The following is a 13547-nucleotide window of genomic DNA, read 5'->3' as shown; positions in this document are numbered from 1 at the left end:
GAATTTGCACAGATAGATATAATTTTTGCACAGGTAGATATTTGCTAAACATAGGAAAGCTTATTGTAATACACTCAGCTTCGTTCCGATGTGCTGCATCTAGTGCCGAACTGTCAACAAAGCTCGACGTATGTGATATCACAGACCCCGTATGTGAAATCACTGACCCGTCTTTGAAATCAGAGACGTCCGGTTATTACGAGTGCCCCTGAACTGATATTGGAATTTATTAAAGGGTGCAGGTACGGGTGTTGCGATTTATATGTAGTGTATATGTTGGTGTACGTTTATAGGGTAGTGTTAGGGTTTAAGGATACATGTTGGATTTATATATGTTGAAGTTAGACCTATATGTAGACATATATCAAATGGGATTTGATGGAACTTATGTTGGGTTGGGGTTTAAAAGGTTTAAGAGTTTATGTTGGGATTGCAGGGCACAAGTTGGGGTTGAAGGGTACATTTTGGGGTTTAAAGGTATGTGCTGGGTTTAAGGTTGGTCTTAACTCCGGAATTATGAAAACTATTGGGCCGCATACAAAGTAACTTCTTAATCAGTGGGGTAAAATCTTTTATTTATTTTAAAACTAGATATAAATATCTAGGAACAGTCTTGGATTAGGAGAGCTATTAATAAAAAAATAAACAAGTTGGTTTGTAGATTAATTGAGTTTTCTTCGACGCACAGTGCTCCAGGAGCACTATAACTTTGTTGCTTTAGTGGTGTGTTGGTTTTAATCTTTGGAGTGAAGCAGAAGGTAGTTTTAGCTCTAATTAATAATAAATAATAATAAATAATTAAAATAATAATTATTTACCCAGAGATGGAACCGAGACTGTGGGACAGTCTACCTAATGGTCGGTGCAACATCATATATGACGTTACCTTGTTACTCAAGCCGTATAAACAGGTGGCAAAAAACAAAACCTTATTTAATAAATGTGACGTGTCATGTCAAAAGGAGACACTTTTGGGCAGGATCGTAAATGGAGAAATAGCCAAAAATCTGCCCGGGGTGATTTTTTCACAATTTGGGTTTGTTTCGAATTTTTGATATTATTAATGTTAAAAATGTTGTCTGATAGTTTCAGATCGAAATATAACTGGCATCTTGTATTTTTTGAGACATTTTTCAAGGTAATTCCTCCTCTCAACATTGTCAATGATATTTTCAAAGGGTGATATCTCAATTTCCAATTTTATAATACCATAACTTACAAACTCAATATCTTCGCTTAGGAATGTCCGATTTCATTGGGGAAACGGTGTTGTGGAGCAAAATATCTCTATATTTAAGATATGTTAAAACCTCAAAATTGATAACCTGCCCAAAAGTGTCTCCTTTTGACATGACACGTCACAAATGTTCATATCTTTATGTTTCATTTCGTTTGGTATTGTTGCCTCGTACAGACCGAAGGACGATCACTGAAGATAAATAAGGTAAGAGAGATCGAAAGCATATACAGCCTGAGCCCATTCATAGCTGTGTGCAACATCCGGTTAGGCATACAGCAGTGACATTTTTGGTTTAAAAAAATACAAATTAATACAAAAATTATTTCATTAATGCATGGTTAAAAATCATGATGTAGGTCTCAATAATATGTAGTTTGAAGCACAAGTTTGTTACATTTTTGTTAAATTTTGATATTACAGTCATTTTTCCACATTCTACATTTTAGCTACAAATTGTTTATTTTAACATCAAAATATGAAAAACTTAAATGATATAAAATATGAATGTGTCGGTAACACAGATCAGACCTCAAAGTTTGTAAAAATCTTTACTACATATATTTTGTCTCTAGCCCACGCTAATCAGACGTGAGTTGACACAGTTCAGTTGTTCACAATAGCTTTCGCCGATGCTTCCGATCTCTTTTGGTATTCTTGTCTCAGTTGTGAAGGGAAATATGAGGGGCAGTAAGTGCCCGGGGGGTCACTCCCATTGTGGCCTGTACACCATCCGCGATAATCAACAAGAGCACCCTAAACAAGGATTTAACCCTTGGCTAAAACAATACCCTAAACAGGTGTTTTCACACCCTAAACATGCATTTTTTTCCTTGCATCAAATTTCATACCCTAAATTTCATTTCCGCGTATTAGCAATTGCAATTTTGCTACCCTTTTTCCAATATTTCATGTTTTTGACACCCTAAATGCGTTACGCACGTATCGTGCTTACCCACCTTTTTACGCGTTTTCATTATCGCGGATGGTGTACAGGCCACAATGGGAGTGACCCCCCCGGGAGTAAGTGCCTGTCACTCATCGCTGGTTACGCCCCTATGATTACCCATCAGTTGGATGTATTATAGAATCAATGTCAGTGACCACAGATTCATGTTACTTGATGACGTCATAATATTAATAAATGAAAATCACACACAAAACCGATTACAACAATATGCACCAGTTATTAATCTTGCTGATTTTATTAATATACACCATCACCTTTGAAGATCGCGATCATCAAAATAAAACAAAGCATTACGTTACAAATCCCTTACACAATTTGACTTATTTTACCAATGTTTTTAGATGAAAGAGGAGTAATAATTCATTCAACCATCATACACTACTCTGCAAAAGCAGAAATCCATTAGAACGCTTCAAATGTGATATATATTCTCCAAAGTTTGTAATGAATAAGGTGTATTTCAGTGTAACATCAACATCATTATTATAACAAAGTTTGTTGTAATTTCAGATCTCACACCACCAAATTAAAGCCCCACAGAGATATGTAGTAAATTTGCCTTCATATTCTTCACAGGAGCGACTTAGTTCTTAGCGACAGCTAAGATGGTTGAAATCAGCCTTTGCCTGATCCTACTGGCTGGGAAAAATAGATTGACCTTCATTATTTTTACATAATGATGAAAATGATATTGACATCTCATGAGTGGCTTCTTTTTCATTGTCTAGTTCTACAAGAGTGGGGTGGGTAAAAGTAGTCACCGTTATACGGTACTTTTATTCTCTGCGGGGAGGGGCTTACTCCACTGATGCCTTCAGCAACTTAATCCTCCAATGGTCAAAAAGATTCATGTAAAAACCGCGAAACACGGGTGATCTACTATTATTTGTAAATTAATCATTTTTTAAAAAAGTAATTAAAGTTTGTTGGGTCTGTGATATGGGCATAATTTAGTTCTTGTTTTTAATGGCTTTTAGTATGGTGTTATAAAGATCTCATCGAAATGCATTGTGGTAAACTAAATTATATTGCAGTTAGTTCAAAATGAAATATTAGAGATGTTGCGAAATGACGTTACTTTAACTTTAACTTTAACGTCTAGAGGATTATAGAGGATTATGTATTCAAATCCTTCTTGGTTTTGAATACATAATCCTCTATAATCCTCTAGACGTTAAAGTTAAAGTTAAAGTAACGTCATTTCGCAACTCTCTATTGTTTTACGTGGACTATAGTCTGGCAAACTACAATGCTTGTCAAAAGTGTTGGGGCACTTTGAATAGAATAATCTTTTTCCCCACCACCACAATGTTGAATCATGTAATGTTGCTCATGCGCGCCTAGCAACACCCAACATTGATTGGCCGGGAAGGGGGAGGTTAGGGAGCGAAGGGAAAGATTTAGGCTTTTCATCACAAAATAAAAATAGCGGAAACAAAGAACAATATATTTTTGGCACAGGTGTCCCAACAGGTTTTGACAAGTATTATAGTAAATTGGTCATCCCAGGAACTAATAAATATTTCATTTGAGAACTACAGCTGTCAAACTAGAATATAATGGGACATGTAACATACTGATTGTACTATATATAACTTTAATATTACACTATATTTAATCATAAACTTGATATCTGGTAGTCTTCGTGGCCTTGGATTATGTATTCAAAACCACCTTGGTTTTGAATACATAATCCTCTATAATCCTCTAGACGTTAAAGTTAAAGTTAAAGTAACGTCATTTCGCAACCTCTCTATTGTTTTACGTGGACTATAGTCTGGCAAACTACAATGCTTGTCAAAAGTGTTGGGGGCACTTTGAATAGAATAATCTTTTCCCCACCACCACAATGTTGAATCATGTAATGTTGCTCATGCGCGCCTAGCAACACCCAACATTGATTGGCCGGGAAGGGGGAGGTTAGGGAGCGAAGGGAAAGATTTAGGCTTTTCATCACAAAATAAAAATAGCGGAAACAAAGAACAATATATTTTTGGCACAGGTGTCCCAACAGGTTTTGACAAGTATTATAGTAAATTGGTCATCCCAGGAACTAATAAATATTTCATTTGAGAACTACAGCTGTCAAACTAGAATATAATGGGACATGTAACATACTGATTGTACTATATATAACTTTAATATTACACTATATTTAATCATAAACTTGATATCTGGTAGTCTTCGTGGCCTTGGTATAGATCGTAATGTCATTCTGTATAAGAAATGAAAACATACCACAATCAAACCTGACTACTGTATTAAGTCCAATTTCAGCTAGTCTATACACTCTATTTTTAGCAAACATATTTTATATTCTATTCGATAACTGGTTACTAACATTAACATAAAATAATAAGAAAATTAGCCTATACACAAGATGTTTTGAATATGTTTAAACGATAACCTGCGTTAAAAAATTAAACACATGAAGCTATGGAATTTGACCCTGGTATTTAGGTATTGAACATGTTGTGCAATTTAGTGTTTAAAGTGTAATCCCCGGGGTTCTTCGAAAAAAAATACGGGGATGTGCCACGCAGACCTTCGGATGCTGACTTTCTCTATACCTACTTTTTGCTGATTTTGCCATCCATTTAGGGGCACTTTGCCCCAAATGCTCCCAATTAGGCGCATTGGTCTCAACTGAAAGCCCACCCATTGATATACCAAAATTGCTGAAAAGGTACCCCAAACTGTGGCACATCCCCGTACACCTTCAACTAGGGATAACCCCTCCGGGGTCTAGTCAGTGATACGTTCATCATAGTGATTGTGATCATTAATGCATTATTGCGATTGTGGATATGATGTAGTACAACTTGTAATATTTGCTCGTGTAATATGGGTAGTGGCAGAGGCTCTCTACCGTAAGCTCTGCTATGCAACTAACGGTATTTAGGCAAAAACAAACAAGCTTTAAGATTGTGTTAACTCTCTTCACGCGGGTGTCGACTTAATTTACCATATTTGGACTCAGCATGAAAAATGCATTAAAATGAGTACAAACAAGCCTACTATTGGTTCAGTAGTTCTTAAGATAGCTTTTGATATTTTGAGAATGCTTACCACTTCTAAACGTTTGATTTTGGCTTTCATGGATAATATACGGATATACGGATGACACACCTGCCAAATTGTATAAACCTACATTTCAAGCTATTTTAAAACAGATGGGAGTAATATATTTTCTTACCGCAATCACCACACATAGCTGGACAAGGTTTAGCAATTAAATTGGGGTAGCTCTTGCAGTAAGAATTGTAAATTGGGTCACAATATTTATAGCCGATTTCATCCGTGCATTCCCCTGCAAAAAAAACCCCGATTCTTATTATTCTTTAAAACAAACATTTGAAACAAATTGCAAGCACTTATTATTGTGACAGACATATCTTATTGATTGTTAAGTTTGGACCAATTTTCTATTGCATATGATTGGAAGTACAATGTACTGATATAGATATTAGTAAATTATGAATGAAAATAAGTCAAAAAAAGAACACTAGTTTCCGCATTTTGCCCATGGGTCACGTGCGTATTTTATAAATACGTATTTATAAATATAGTCGAAGCATAATGTAGGACTCAAAATCACAGTGCTCATGATTATGAATATTTAGATAGTTTGCCTTTTTGACTGCGATTGTATGAAAGCATGCACAATTGCAGGTTATTGCCTTAGCCCCCTCCGCAAATAAAAATTGTCCACATTCGTGATATCACGTAAACTTACCATCGCCACCAGCTGGGACTGCAATGAAACAAACGGGCACAAAATATCATTAACAAACGCGACTATTCTATTTATACTTTAATATCTAGCGACATGCACCAGTGTCCACGCCATATGCACATATGTGCATATGCACATGTGTCCTTGCGTGACAGAGTTAACCATCTTTATTAGTGTTCGCAAATTCGATCTCATCTTTACACATTTTGTGTAAAATTACTATAATTTTATGACGGTGCCCATTGTGTTATCTCTCAAAACCTGTTCAAATATAGTGAAGTTCTATTTCGGTGTAGATGAATATATCTTTCAACTAGAGAGCTACATGTCATATGTATCTCTCGAGCCCACCATGTCCACCGTTTGCATGTAAATGTACCCTATGCCCAGGATAATTCTTGGCACTGACAATAAACGTAATATAATTTTTAACAAAAGCTTGCAGTGGTTAAAATAGATACGTGCCCAGGATTCGCAAGTTTTGGGCCTGTGGTAAAATAAAATAAGTAAAAAAATAAATGTAGATATTTATATAGCGCTTTATGCCGTAAACAGCCTCAAAGCGCTTTACATTTATTCCGCCGTTATTAGAATATGTCGGAACCACGTTTGCTGCCTACAAATGGCGCAGAGTTCATCAGTACAACGACTGTGACTACCCCTAACAGCTTCCCATTACACCTGGGTGGGGTGAAGCAAGCGAGACAAAGCGCCTTGCCCAAGGGCGCAACACGGTGGCAGGACGGGGACTCTAACCTACGCACGTAAAGCAAGCTCTCAGATTATGAGTCCAAGGCCGTAACCACCGAGCCACGGTGCCCTCAGACTCCCCAACTGAAACCAATGTAGAAAACGACTTGACAAAACAGAAATTCCCACGGGCATGAAAGCGACGTTAAATAATCCTTGATATTTATTAAAAGTTGTGCATTTTGACATAAGACATTGATTTTCACTTGTTCCAATATTTTACTCCATTGGTTTATACATAAAATATTCTGGAAAGTCAATGTAAAATGGTAGTAAATAATCATTTCAGTGAAATTAGTATAACTCTGTTTGATGAGAAGTACAAACCTTCCCCTTTCCCCTTCCATCCCCATTCCCCCTCAACCAATGTTGGGGGGACTGAAGAGCCCAATGTCAAAATTACTTTCATCAACATTGAATTGGGGGAGAGGGGCAGCGATTTATAGTTATTATGCCAGAGTGTGCCAACATTAATTTCTTTGATTTCGGTCCGTCTAAGTGTGACAGAGACATTAGACTTTTAAGCAGTGATACTGTGATCATTAATGCAGCATTGATCTCCTCTATTATTAATATAGTTCTTGTGCTCTGCTGAAATCGCGCGATATTCGTATTTTCACAATAAGCTATCCGCGCGACCCGTATATAGGACAAAGAAACAGCCCTTAAGTCTTCGTTCGCACGCGCACATGCTTACATATACGTTTGATCGTAGCTTTCAATGATATACTAGTACTGGGATGAAAATCCTGCCAACTATTCTAAAAATGTATTCCAAGCTGTTTTTAAAACAAATGGGAGTAATATATTTTCTTACCGCAATCACCACACATAGCTGGACAATGTTTAGCAACTAAGTCGTAACTGTCGCAGTCGTAGCCTCGTTCACAATATTCATAGCCTGCTTCATCTATGCATTCCTCTGCAATAAAATAACAAGAAAGATTAGAAACACTTATTATTAGCCTTTAAGAGGTATGACGGACACAATAGGATGGCGCTGCACAAAATGGGTAAAGGCTTTTGTATTTGGCGGGTATTACCCATATTGAATACTGCCTTCCTATTGTGTACGCCATGCTTCGAAAAGGCTAATTGTTGCATTTTTTAAGTAGTGCGCTACCGTTTAACCTTATATCACGCCTGTGGGGCCTTAATCATATATCTGTGCGAAATGTAGTTAAAGTCAACACAAGGTGCTCCTGGAGATCTAAAGTTGTAATGCTCCTGGAGCAATATATACCTATATCGTGTTCTGAAATCCGCATCTGGAGCACAGTGCACAGCATCACCCTCAGCTCAATAATTACATTTTTACAGACGGAATCACGTGGAAATCCTGCGCTGGATTACAAATAAACTGAATTAATAAAATAAAATTCAACTCTAGAGATATCTTCCAATTCCATTTAATGAAAAGAGTCATAATCCTATTGACCGGGATAATTGAACTTGCACTCTCACACTGTGTCTATTATGTCCCATATAATTTATACCACACAAAGTTTAATTCATACACTACATACAAGAGCTTATGATTTGAAAAGACCGCCACTTGACGATAATTTAATTCATAGGATGTTGCAGGTTAAAATATTTCTGGTATTTATTCCTAGCCCATAGGCCTAATGACAATGGAATGTTGATGGTGCATGTTTGAGCTGAATGGGCTATGCATGGCGGTGTCATCTTCTATTGATATGATTATTCTCAAACAGTTGAATATATCACATTATTAACGTATGATTTAAAAACCTTACGGTGAAAATGCAGTTAAATATATGTTTATAAAGAAAACAGCAATCGTAGCTGAGTGTATTGAAAACAAAACCTGCGTTTTACCTGACTACAAATCGGATTTTCTTGTAAATGGCAACGCCATATGGGGTACTGAGCATGCGCAGATCGTATAAACGTGTATGAATGGAAACGCTGCGTTATCTCATATTGTGTGAGTGATATGCTTTATAGCCCGAGTCGCTCGGCTTTACCTCGAACAAAATCGCTATGCGTAGCTTTTGAAGAACGAATGGATTCGCCGTACTATCACGGCAACTTTTGACACGAAGATATAGGGATGATGACGCTGTGCAGTGTTTCTGCACCACAAACAGTTTTTTCACGCTCCATGATACTTTCATAATGTGAAACCAGTTTTGACACCATAGAATTATCTTCTAGAAATTTATTAAATTAACAATTCTGCTCAGCTTTGCACCACGAAGGTACCAAGACCCTGCCGCTCCCGACAACTTGTATGTACAATTTGGTCAAATTCAAGGCCATACTCGCTGCTGTACGTTTTCTCCGGTTTCTCCGGTGTCACCCTACTTCTAAAACCGGACTTTCTAAGACCAATTTCCGTTTTGAATATTATTGGAAGTACAATGTACCGGTATAGATATTGGCGCAAATAGGCTGAGTAGCTAAAAGCTTATGCAAACAAACAAATAGGCAAACTAGTGCTGATGGAAAAACAATACGGATACATTTCCGGGAGTTTGTATCCTATGACGTGAGCGCCAACAGTAACCATTATTAGCGTCGCAATTGGATTAATAAACAATCATGAAGTATTTACAGACAATTCGAAATGTGTTATGTGTTTTCAAACAAAATTATGTTATTCCAAACCGTTGGAGTTAGACCACGAGCTCCACTGACTGTAAGAAAGTGTGTTGCTTTTGAATTGGAAGTGATATACGATATACGTCTATTTTTTAGTATAGTAGTTTCGTCAGCCTCGTACGTCACGTGACGCGTGTCCTGTACCGCCTGAGTTGACAAGTGTTTACATTTGGTACACCCTCTTTCAGTTGTTAAAGGTGAACCTCATTGAAAATAAAGTTATATATCAATGGAAAGCTTATGATGCCAGGAAGCAGAAAAGAATATTTTTTATTTGCCTAACGCACCAGGATAGACATAATCTCCATGCAAAGATTGGATATTGGCACCCCCCCTAAATTACAAAACGAAATCGTTCAAATTGGGCGCTTTCGATGATGACGTCAGCACGGGGACACACAGTTACTTCCGGGTTTGATTGTAAACACAATGTCCATGCATTACTGTGGCATGCATCGGGCCAATGCACGAACTCAGTCATTGTCAACTTACTTTACATGAAAAATATCTTTAATAAAATAAGAATAACATGAAGGAAACATCATGATCAAATCAAGAATGAAGTTCCTGAATAAAGTGTGTGGATTAACAAATGGGAAAAGTGCTGGCCGGGGTGATTTGGGATAGGCCCGGCCATCCACGATATGCAGGGAATATTACAGTAAAGCACGAAGAGCGAAGATTCGCCGAAGAACCGGAATGAAAACAGATTGCAAAAAATAACTGCTAGTATACCAGTTCAGATCGTCACACCAAGTTGAGAAAACGAAGGAATAGAATAAGGTACATGTACGGGATTTTTTAATTATTTCTTAACTTTACAACCGGTCATGTATGATAGGCGAACTCGTAGATACATACGGGGCGGGGTGAACTCAGTCACTGACTATGACTGAGTCTCAGTCGCCGAGTGTTCCGTATCCGCGACTGTACGACTACGTACTGTACTTGCAGACAAAATGACCGATTTGATATTCACATTCTGATATTTCCAACTTATTGCTACTTCATTAGCAAAATTTATTCCTGTAAATGTTCCAAATATAAGGGAACGATTGATCAAATCTGCTGAAACACGGCGCAAACTTGTGCTACCGGAGAGACGAAGCGAGTCGCTGTGTTTGCCCACCTTGATCGGCGCGGCTGCCTGTAATTTCTTCAGCATAAAAGCAGCAATTTACGCATCGTGTTCGGTAATCCATAAAACATGAATGTTTCACTTTTTCAGTACACTGATTGTAGTATCATTAAAAGAATCGTGACACAAGTGACAATATTTTAATTTTATTCAGATTTCAGATTTCCATCAAATAACGGTCTACTAACCCTAAATTGTATTTATTTTATAATAAAGTATCTGTTTCTTTCAATCGTGATTGTGTCGGGGATTGTGTGGAAAGAATGTACCGGGAGAATGTATTACCGCAATGCGCTAAATATGAAAACCTTTATGGGCTGGATTTGATGAAATCGGCGGTTTTTTTTTATTAATTTTTTGATTACTACAAGACGATATTTTTAAAAATCAGATATTTTAAAATGAATCAAGAATAGGAATGTCACAAACAAGTTATTTAATTTGTTATTCGATCATGTTTATTCAGTCCATGACATGAACGGTATACGGTAGCAGCAATCATTTGCGCATGGAATTGATCCCAGCGCGAAATTCAAACTCAATTACCCAGTTATACCCAGCCAGCCTGACTGATTTTGTCAAAAATTTACGGAACATTTTCGTGTTGACAATAATTCTATTATTTCTAATATATAGAAGGAATCAGCAACTTGAAGATTCTTCTCATTTCAAGCTTTATTGTGAAAATCAGACTTGCCGGGCAGCTTGCAAAGTACAGGAAGCAAGTCTTGTTTACGTGTTTCCGAGTAGGATCACGTGACTGCGAACCCTGAGCTTACGTCACGAGCATTCTCAAGGTCAAAGACGATTGATTTGGGTGCTTTTTGGGCGCCTTAAAAAGACCAAAAATTCATTCATTTTTTTAATTTTTCAGCTTTATTTGCCATCAAAAAAAATTATTTTTAATATCCTGATATCATAAGCTTTCCATTGATATATAACTTTATTTTCAATGAGGTTCACCTTTAAAAATATGGTCTGCCATAGACACTGTATTATTTTGCCCTATATGAAGAACGTGACGCCTTAGGTCAATACATCTATACCCGGATATATATGCATCGTTCGAGTGCTCATGATTATGAATACTTAGATTATTATTATTATCATCATTTATTAATATTTCTAACAAAACATTATATAATGTTCAATTGTAGACCTGAGTAATACCAATAGCTATCATACTTATGTACACATAATTATAATTATATTTTTTAGCAATTTTAACATAAATTTTCGTTTCTATATCAAATCATTACTATTTTCCTGCTTTATTTTGGTAATTTTTTATGTGTGCAAGTTGAAAGCGCTATTTACATATATTTCATAGTTTAAATTAGAGGTAAATATGAGTTACACTTTATGATAAAAAGTTGTATTCTTTTTGCTGATGTTCTAAAACCTTTAAACATGTGTCTTCCCCTTGCAAAGATGCAAACAAGATTTAAGATAAATAGCGTCATCGTTGTTCAACTTTTCTTTAAAAATGACTCCGTTATAATGTCATCAAATAACCGTGTTTCAACATTATTTTTACAGTCTCCTGTAAGGTAATGAGGTAATTTTAAAAGTACTCTATAAGCAAGATAAGCCTACTTACTTTGACAAGATGTTCCCAACCATCCGTTCTGACAAGAACATGTGCATTCATTGGCATTCGGAGTTCCATCATGCTGACACTTATTGGGACAATCTGAGAAGAAGCATTAAGAACAGACTTGATTAGGTACACTCTAAAGCTACTCCATCTGACAAAGGTAGAAATATTATAGTTCAGCCATAATATAGTCAAGGACGTTTTGTCGGTACAACTGCGTCTTCAATTGCCGATGACGTTGAATAAGGAATAGTTTGCACTATCTAAAAGGTTTTGTTATTGCTGAAATCAATAAAGATTAGCCCCATTTCTGCCTACAGGGCCTATTGACCACAACCTATTTTATGATGTTACGAAACAGCCTAGATGGTGAGAACTATTCCTTATTTGAGACAGAGAAATAAAGTTTAATCTATGTGGTAAATTAAATATGAGCAAGGTTTTTAAGTCAAGTCAACACATACATAAATGACAGCCAGTGAAAAAATTTCACTGGATAGTCAGTGAAATTTTTTCACTGGCTGTCATTTATGTATGTGTTGACTTGACTTAAAAACCTTGCTCATATTCCTTATTTGAGTTCATTTTACATGACAAAGATGACCATTATCATTGAAATCGGATCACTTTCGGTTTTGACCATTCTGTGGCCAAAACAACATGACCACCCCCAAAAACCCATAAGAATACTTTGGCGTGGTTTTGACAACATTTGAACAATTTAGAAATTTGAACCCTGTTGTGTGAAATTTGACCCGTGTTGACCTCGAGGTTCATCTTTTTAATTTGTTAACATAGCTTATCATTGTCTACGCATTTTTCTGATCTAGAAGTTGATTTCCTAAGGCGCACGATAGCCCCGTTCCGACTAGGCCATTACTGCGGTGTCCCCGACGTAAAACTGCGGTGTCCCAGAGTCGGAGGTTGCATCAATTACTTGTTAGTGTTCTATACAGAATAATTGTACACAATACACAGCTGTGGTTCCGTCAATAGAGGGCCAAATACATGTACAGTAAACGCTTCTCGTGAATTGGTGTATATGCTACCTAATCCCCTAATGTGAAAGCATAAGCGTGTACATTTCTCTTTTTATAAAAGTAGTTAATTTATGTAAAATCACAATTTCTATCATTCTTACCGCATGTGATGCCGTCTTTTTTACAATCTCCTGAAATGTACACAAAGTAAGTGAAAATACAATGTAATTTTATTTAATTGAAATACGTTCAGTATACTGTGTACACAATAGGCATAGTTAGATTTGTTAAATGCGTTCCTTGGAAGGCGATGATAAAGACTAACAAAAAAGAGGGGCAGTGTTAGAAGCAAAGTTACAGTTGTCTCTACACAGTTGAGCGCATAGCATCATAGCAAACTGCCCCATAACCCCCCTCTCTTCGACAACACCTTACGTCGTAAGGTAACCTTAACCTTAGGCAACATCACTGATATTAAAATTGATTGACATCTACTTACTTTTTTTTTTTT

General features: G+C 36.7%; 2 protein-coding genes across 3 annotated transcripts in view; one reads left to right on the top strand and one right to left on the bottom strand.

Moving 5' to 3' along the window:
• Positions 1 to 13547, top strand: part of LOC140162819 (uncharacterized) — a 123720-nt gene that overhangs the window by 25488 nt on the left and 84685 nt on the right. The window lies entirely within an intron of this gene.
• Positions 3879 to 13547, bottom strand: part of LOC140162817 (cysteine-rich venom protein TRI1-like) — a 120761-nt gene continuing 111092 nt past the window's right edge. The window contains exons 7-12 of the mRNA XM_072186118.1: positions 13198 to 13227; positions 12060 to 12152; positions 7511 to 7615; positions 5944 to 5961; positions 5404 to 5517; positions 3879 to 4422 (exon numbers count right to left, since the gene is read on the bottom strand). Of these exons, the coding sequence (XP_072042219.1) occupies positions 4418 to 4422; positions 5404 to 5517; positions 5944 to 5961; positions 7511 to 7615; positions 12060 to 12152; positions 13198 to 13227 (365 nt within the window). The 3' untranslated portion in view covers positions 3879 to 4417. The remainder of the gene's footprint in view (positions 4423 to 5403; positions 5518 to 5943; positions 5962 to 7510; positions 7616 to 12059; positions 12153 to 13197; positions 13228 to 13547) is intronic.

The sequence above is a fragment of the Amphiura filiformis genome, chromosome 10 (genome assembly GCF_039555335.1).
Source record: "Amphiura filiformis chromosome 10, Afil_fr2py, whole genome shotgun sequence".
In the NCBI taxonomy this organism is placed as follows: Eukaryota; Metazoa; Echinodermata; class Ophiuroidea; order Amphilepidida; family Amphiuridae; genus Amphiura; species Amphiura filiformis.
This window is presented reverse-complemented; position numbering and strand designations above follow the sequence as displayed.